Source organism: Orycteropus afer, unplaced genomic scaffold, assembly GCF_000298275.1.
Source record: "Orycteropus afer afer isolate SDZICR_OR568_19922 unplaced genomic scaffold, OryAfe1.0 scaffold00049, whole genome shotgun sequence".
In the NCBI taxonomy this organism is placed as follows: domain Eukaryota; kingdom Metazoa; phylum Chordata; class Mammalia; order Tubulidentata; family Orycteropodidae; genus Orycteropus; species Orycteropus afer.
In genome coordinates this window covers 11543551-11551594 of record NW_006921636.1, presented here as the reverse complement: position 1 = coordinate 11551594, position 8044 = coordinate 11543551, and the positions used below count along the sequence as shown (strand labels likewise).

The 8044-nt window shown below is 51.8% G+C and overlaps 1 protein-coding gene across 1 annotated transcript in view; it reads right to left on the bottom strand.

Moving 5' to 3' along the window:
* Positions 1–6618: 6618 nt before the first annotated feature.
* TP53TG5 (TP53 target 5) overlaps positions 6619–8044 on the bottom strand; it is a 5187-nt gene continuing 3761 nt past the window's right edge. The window contains exons 5-6 of the mRNA XM_007938448.1: positions 7535–7611; positions 6619–7307 (exon numbers count right to left, since the gene is read on the bottom strand). Of these exons, the coding sequence (XP_007936639.1) occupies positions 6619–7307; positions 7535–7611 (766 nt within the window). The remainder of the gene's footprint in view (positions 7308–7534; positions 7612–8044) is intronic.

The window sequence follows — 8044 nt, the reverse complement described above, 5'->3', positions numbered from 1 at the left end:
GAGCGGGCCCTTTGGCTACCCTGCTGGGGACTTGGTCCCCAACACCTTGGGTTACTCAGACCTTCCAGGTGAGGTCCAGCCCAGGTCTGCGAGGAACCTTGGAAGTATGAAGTCTCTATTGGTGTGAGAGAGGTAGTGAGGCCCAGTGAAGAGGGCAGGTAGCAGTTAGGATCACGGCTGCAAGAATGGCCTCTGCCTGCTGAAGCTTTGGTGTCTGGGAGGACAGGAAGGGGACCTCTTGGAGGGTAATAACAGAATTGGAACCATGTCACTTTTGAGCCACCATACCTGTCACCAGCCTGTTGTTTTAGTAAAGAAAAAAGCAAAAAACCAAGGATATCGGATTGGAGCTGACCACTCTCCTAGGCACCTGTCTCACCTGCCTGGGACAGCTGTTACCTTCACAGTGCTGCTGAACCACAGCTCTCCTGTCTGGAGAAAGACTTGCTTTCCGGACCCACAGCCATAGAAAGAGATGTCGATGCAAAGTAGCAGGCTGCTGTCAGGGAGAGGACGGCAGATGGAGGCATCAAGCCCAAGGAAAGCGCACGACGTGCCCCTCCACACGCCTGCCATGCATTCATGGACCTGTGATTGACTTTCGTCCACTTCCCTCTACTGAGGCCCCACCCTGCTGCCAGCCCTCCGGGAAGTAGGCCATAAGACCCAGAGAAGAATCCTAGCTTTGCTCCCAATTTCACCCTTATAATAGAGGCACTGCCTATTCCCAGGCATCCCACTTCCTCCTGAACCCTGGTTCTGACAGCAGTTCCTTTCTCCTGCCCCTCTTGGAATTCTCCAGTGGGAAGGGTCTGATGGTGTCCAGAGAAGAAGTCCTAACTTCCAGCTCGGGTGGCACCGATAGGCAGAGGCAGACAGGAATTTGCTGCTAAGGTTTTTCTTGGGGTGGTGTTTCCTTGGTGAGGGGCTTGCAGCTGTCCTGTGTACATAAATACAGTGTTTCCACAGTCTGCCTATCCTCTGTAATACCACGGTTGAGACAGAGAGATCAGCCATGCCAGGCAAGGTTGCTGTAAAGAGTTAATAGGCCACCTTCTTCTTTCCTGAACCCCAGAGTCACTCCTCCATTTGGTTAAAATACTAAGTGCAGGGACTCCTGTGTCCCACCCCCTCCACCGGCAGCTACCTCTACTGCCCCTTGGGTGAACCGCCATGACCTTCAGGGATCCTTTTGCACTTGCCCATGATTCCTAAACATGTTCCAGTGCAACACACTGGTCTAGACCCACTTCGGCATTGAAACTGTTAGTGTTCATCTTTGGTTTCTCTGGAGCCTGCCCAAGAGAGCTGTCCTTTTTCAGCTTTCAGTGTGATGGCTGCCCAAATCCAAGGAGTTTTGCTGTCTCCTTGGAAAGCCTATCTAGCCTTCTGGCTCTTAGCACTGCAGAGCAGGGAGTTGAGGCCGACAAGTGAAAGTTTGAGCAAACATGCCTTGACAGAGGATGAGAAAGTGCTAGGGTAAGGCATCTCAGTGATTCAGGGTATTCTGGCCAAGCTGGGAGGAAGCGGCTTATTAATGGGACCTCAGTTCTGGCCTTGGGGCCCAGAAGGTAAGAGCAGCTGGGCTGACATCCCCTGGGTCAATAAATTTCCCCCAAACACCACAAACCCTAAGGGCATGTGACTACCTTAGAGAAAGACATCAGCACACTCACAAGTGGATGCTGTCTCCCTTGACCAGCTGTGGTGGCTGGTGCTCCAGCTGTGGTTGGAATACCTCTTTTTACCTTCAAGGGCTGGTGCCCATTTTTTTACATAATTTTTTGTAATAACAAATCTCTGTCCCTTGAGTGTTAATTTGATTTTTTGAAAATTGCCAAAAGTCAGAGAAACTTTTTTTTTCCCCAATAATAGTGACTGAACTGAGTGGATCAGCTTGTGGATCAAAATTACCTGACCGTAATGAGATTTTATGACTTGTAAAGTCACAATGAAAGGAGGTTCTAGAGGAGAGTGGTCGACACTGCCATGTGGTGTATGAGAGTGACGTGTACATATGTGCCATTTTAACGTTAATAATAACATTTATCGCGTGCACTGGGCTCAGTGCTTTATGTCTCCTTTCTCATTTAATCCTCACAACAAGCCTGTGAAGTAGAAAGTACCATTATCTGTATCTTACAAATGAGAAAACTAAGGAACTTACCCAAAGTGACATGTTTAGGAGCCGGCAGAGCCAGGATTTGGGCTCAGGTATAAGGAGCTCTGGTAGCATAGTGCCTAAGGCACTTGATTGCTAACCAGAAGGCTGGCGGTTCAAACCCACCAGCCACTCCTCGGAAGGAAGGTTGGGCAATCTACTTCCGTAGTGATGCTGCCTCAGAAACCCAAGGAGGGGTCGCTATGAGTTGGGTCTGACTTGATGGCACATAACAACAGCAACATAAGGAGCTCTGGTAGCACAGTGCCTAAGGCATATTTGACTGCTAAACAGAAGGTTGGCAGTTCAAACTCACCAGCTGCTCTGGAGAAGGAAGATGGGACAATCTACTTCCAAAAAGATTAATTGCCTTAGAAACCCAATGGGGGTCGCTATTAAGTCGGAATCGACTTGATGGCAGTGAATTTGGTTTTTTTGGTTTTGAGTGACATTACAACTTCATCCTGAAGAGGTCAGTGTTTAGGAATGTATAAGATCTGATTGCTTAAAGAACCCTGTAATCCACTTACAGTCATACTTTTTTTACTGTGTTAATTGCCATCAAGTTGATTCTGACTCATGGTGACCCTATAGGACAGAGTAGGACTGTTCCATAGGGTTTCAAGGCTGTAAACTTTTGGAAGCAGATCGTTTCGTCTGTTTTCTGAGGTGCCATCTGGGTGGGTTTGAACCACTCACATTTTAACTGGTAGTCACACACACTTAACCCTTTTCAACACTGAGTTGTTTTTACTGAGGATTCATGGTGATTTGTACACATTACTGCTTTTGAAAAAAACTAAGAAAGCATTTCATTAAACTTGGCCACAGATTTCCAAGCAACGGTGGGAATATAGGAAATGTTTTTATTTCCAAAGGGTAAAGGATGGTACCTAGGTCAGAAAGCGACTTCTAGTCCATTACTGAGTTGGCATGTACCCTTGACTTTCTAGAGGTCTGAAGTCTGCCTCTCATTCCCCGCACCACCTGAACTCGGGGTCATTGGGGAGACAAGTGGACACTCGTTTGCATAGCTAATGCTCAGAACATAGTTGATGCTCAAAACAGCTGAGAACTCCAAAGGAGGGAAGAAGAAAGGGATGTCACAGTCAGACGGCATCTTTAACCCCTGGCTCTAGGCATCCTGGGAGCTCTGGTAGCATAGTGCCTAAGGCATCTGACTGCTAACCAGAAGGCCGGTGGTTCAAACCCACCAGCACCAGGAGTGCCTTGGAAGGAAGACTGGGCAATCTCCTTCCGTAGAGATACCACCTCAGAAACCCAAGGAAGGGTGGCTGTGAATTGGAGTTGACTCTAGGGCAGTGAGTTTTTTGGTTTTAGTCTAGGCAGCCCTGTCTCGGTCAAAGCCAGGGCAGGATGGCAGGTACCAGCCACCAGGGGGTGAAGTGGGAAGCTCCAGATCTCCCTGCATGTTGGGAGGTATGCAGTTTAGATAGGCTCTCCTGGAAGCTGACTTTCCTGGATTCTCCCAATGACTTCTGGGAGCCCCAGAGGGTGGTCAGGCCACAAGCATGGAACTCATCCCAGTACTTGGAGCCTGGGGACCACAGAGCCTCAGGGGTGGGGCCTCTGAGGACCCTGGGATAGTCAGGGCACAGTAGAGGCCCTTCATGGAGAGGGAGTTAAGAGCCACTGTCTTGCTTGAGATTTTCTGCAGGAAAGTAGCAGAGTGGTGAAAACAGCATTGAGCCAGGAGAGGGTAGAGGCAGCTAAGAGCTTAATACCTGTCCTGGGCGAGTCAGAATTCCAGGAGTCCATGCTAGATGGCTTTAGGGAGCTGCAGTGCAGTGCAGTGCAGTGACGCCCTGCAGCCTCCATTACTCGCTGTGAGACTCTGGGTAAGCTACTTAACCTCCGCATACTTTGGTTTCATAGTACTTACTTCCTGGCTTCTTGGGAGGATTCAGTGAGGTGCCACATGTAGAGCACTCGCACAGTGCCTGGGGTGTAGGAAGGATTCCATCAATCTTAGCACTTAGAGCTGGTGGGCCGCTGCCCTGTTTTACAGGGGAGGCTCCTTCCCTCTTGAGTCTCTGTTTCCAGCTGTTGGGAAGATAAGCTTGCCTGGGAAGGAGTTACAGCTCCAAGTAGTGAGCTCCCTGTACCAGGCACTAAAGACTGAGTTAGGCATAGTTACACTTTATCCAGTGGAATTTTTTTTTTTTTTTAAAGTTACCATCGAGTCTGTTACAACTCTTGACAACCCCATGTGTTTCAGAGTAGAACTGTGCTTCTAGAGTTTTCAGTGGTTGATTCTTTTTTTTTTTTTTTTTACTATGATTTGGGTGGAAGTTAGAAGCTCTGGTGATGTAGTTTAAACCATTCAGCTGCTAACCAAAGGTCGGCGGCTCGAACCCACCAGCTGCTGCGTGGGAGAGAGATGAGGCAGTCTACTTCCATAAAGATTTACAGCTTTGGAAACCCTGTGGGGCAGTTCTACTCTGTCCTAAAGGTTTGCTATGAGTCAAAATCGACTCTATGGCAGTGGGTGAAAGTTTACTGAGCAAATCAATTTTCCATTCAACAGTTCATACATGTTTTATTTCATGTCATTGATGACAGTCCTCACAATGTAACCTCTCCTCCCGTTTCTTCCATGTTTACTATTTCCATTTGTCCTTCTTTCATCCTTTCTTGCCTTCTGAGCTGTATCCCTGGGCAGATACTGCTCTTTTGATCTCATATGTTGTGCATAACTTCATGGTGTCTTTGTTCACCTTATGGTCCTGTCATTGGGCTCCAAGTTGAGCTACAGGGGTGAGCTCAGTTCCAGGCTCGAAATGTGTGTAAGAGCCATGTAGTCTTCAAGGTTCCACCACTCTGTATCAGACAATAAGGCTGGTCTTTTTTGTTCCACATTTTTCTCCCACTCTACCCAGGACCTTCTCTTGTAATCCCTTTGAGAACAGCTGGCAGTGGTAGCTGGGCTCCACCTAGTTCTGCTCTCAGGTTTGTTTGTGAAGGCTGAGGTTCACGTAGTCCATTCGTCCTTTTTGATTTTCTTCACTCTTCTTTGCTCTGGAGGAGGAGGGACCAGTAGTTGCACCTTCGATGGCTGCTTACAACCTTTTAAGACCCCATTCCCTGCTCACCAGTGGGATGTAGAACACTGTCTTTGTGGACTGTGTTGTGCCAGTTGACCTTGATGTCCCTGCAACTATCGCCCTGAACACCAGGCCCATCGAACGACTCGTTCCCAAAAAGGGGTTGGTTATGGCTAGAAGTCTGTGTCAATTTGCCCCCTGCATTTAGTGGCTGATTTTTGGAAGCAGAATGCTAGGCCTTTCTTCCAGGGCACCTGTGAGTAGATCTGAACTACCAGTCTCTTGGTTAGTTGCCAAGCCCTTTGCTACCAGTGAGATCGGTGTGGTTATTTCTCCCGATTTGCAGACAAAGAAATGAGGGACTAGGAAGTAAACAACTTGTCCTGAAGTCACACAGCTGAGAACCAGGCCCTCTACTTTCAGGCCTCATACTCTTCCCCTTCCAACTATGCTCGCTTGGTAGATGATCCGTACCTCTGGGAGAGGGAACAGTCATGTAATCCGGATGCCATTTCAGCAAAAGGTGCTTGTGAACCGAAGCTTGGCTTATTAACAAGCAGCTGGTTCCCTAAAGGTGGGCAGTTAGGCAGCTGCTCCTAAGTGAGAAACAAGGCCTGGGGGCTGTATTGTGGCACAGGGCCAGGGAGGAGGTGTGGAGAACGGCCAGGCACTTGTACAGCATCCCACAAGCTGGCTTCACCTACATCAAGCCTAATTCAAGCGTGGTTGCTCAAAGCCCTCCACAGTGGATATTAATATCCCCATGCTTTAAACAGATGAAGTAGGCTCAGGTTGGTTAAAAGAAACTCCCATTCAAACACTTCAAAGTTAACCCTCCCTCCCCCCAGGTAACTTTTTTGGGGCCCTTTCGGAGGTTGGTCTCTGATCCCTGATGAGGTTCTCCTCTGATCCGTGAGGTCTGCTGCAGCCTTTTCTCCAAAACAGGATCTTACTGAGCCCAGAAGAGGAACCTCCGATTGAGGTTAAACAAAGGGAGGGTGGTAAGGGGGAGGGCGGCTGTGGGCTTGTGGGTGCACATTCTCCCGGGACACGGATGCAGGTGGCATAAGGCTAGAAGGCATGCGGTGCTAGGAGTCCTTGTATCGCCCTCAAGCCCCCTGGTGACACCTGGATCCCAGCCTTAGCAGGAAGGCTGAGAGGCCCCTATGTGCTCAGTGGCGTTCTTCGTGGGCAGCAATGCGGAGAATTGCCAATCTCTTTCAGGCCCACGCCGCCCAGGCCCCCATTTGGGGCTCCTAGGCAGTTTTCCGTGAAGAAGCAGCAGCGCCCCGCCCCCATCAAACTGGAATTTTGGTTGGGAGCACACAGCTCGGACAGCCCACTGATGGCGCGCAGGACAGACGTTCATGCGGCTGATGGAGGGGAGGGTGCTTAGGACCGAAAATCGATGGGGTTATCCCGGCAGGTTGATGGCATTGAGGATGCCCAGGCAGGGAACCGACACGGAAACTGAGATGGGCTGCAGCGCCGGCTGAGCCGGCTGACAGCTTGAAGCGGAGGTTCGCGGGGTGAGAACTGCGCGGGACGTGAGTGCGAGCGCTGGAGGCGGGAGCCGAGGTAGCGTGGGTGGAGCTTGGCAGGAGAGCACCGCGCGAGAATAAATACAGGCGGCCACCGGCGGCAGCGGGAGGGGCGAGGAGCGCGCCGCCGGCCACCAGGCTGCCTGGCGCGGGCGGGCCGGGTGCGTGGTCGGTGTTCAGCCCGAGGTGGCTGGGTCAAGGTGCGGAAGCCCAAACCCGAGGGGCCGTGCGAGCGGATCCGCATCCCCGAGGAGCGAGCGGACGGGCGGGAGCCCCCTCCCACTTCCCCCGCCCTCCCAGCCCGGGTCCCTCTTTCCTCTCCGCGGGGCGTGGTGTGGAGGACTCCCCTGCTCTCCCGAGGGCGTCCACTACGCACCGCTGCTGTAAAGATCCCGTCCTGACTCGGTGCTTTCCCGGGTCTGCGACCCAGACACTGCCCCGTGATCATCAGGGCCTTGACACTCGCAGGAAAGGCCGGACGCTTGGTCCACCCGGCAGCTTTGTCCCGGATTTGGGGGCACCTGTCATCGCGCCTTTCTCCTTGTGGAAAACAGAATGGGAAGCAGTGGGTCCACAGCCAGAAGACGCAGGTTGCAGTCCTCCTTCGCCATGCCCATGAGCTGCGCGAGCCTGGGCAGGCCGCTGTCCGTTTCACATCGCCCTGTCCTCCTCTCCCTGGTTCCCAGGGCCATTGTGAGGCGGCTGGCCCCCAGGAAGCACATGACAGGTATCCCTTCTCTGACTTCATAGAGAAAAGTGAGCCCTACTCAGGAGCCCGGCTCGTGAGGGGGAAGGGATGCAATTCGTTCGCTCCTTGGTCCCGAGTTTTAGGCGATTCTCGGACCTGAGAGTGGGGGTGAGAGAAGCCCTGAGTGGTGATGCATATGGCCGTCCCCACCTTGGCCGAGGGGTTCTTTCCTGCATCCCTCCCAGACCCAGACAGAGAGGCAGCGCCACTGGCAGTAGTCTTCATTGCCATATGGGAGACTTTATTTGTAGACTCGCGAATTTTCCCGCCCATCCCTCGCGTTCATTTGATGCGCATGACTGCAGCCCTCTGTTGGCTGGTCTGACTCCCATCCATGGCCACACCACCTGCGAGCAGAGACCTCAGGATTAGGCGCGAAGACCGCCTCCAGGGGGCGCTGCCGTTGGGAAGAAGGCGCAAGGACCGGTGCCTGGGCTACGTTGGAGACAACGGTTTTGCTGACTGGGAAGCCTTTCACCTGAACTCCACGCCCCTCACTACTTTCCTTGGGACCTGAGTTTGCCCATGG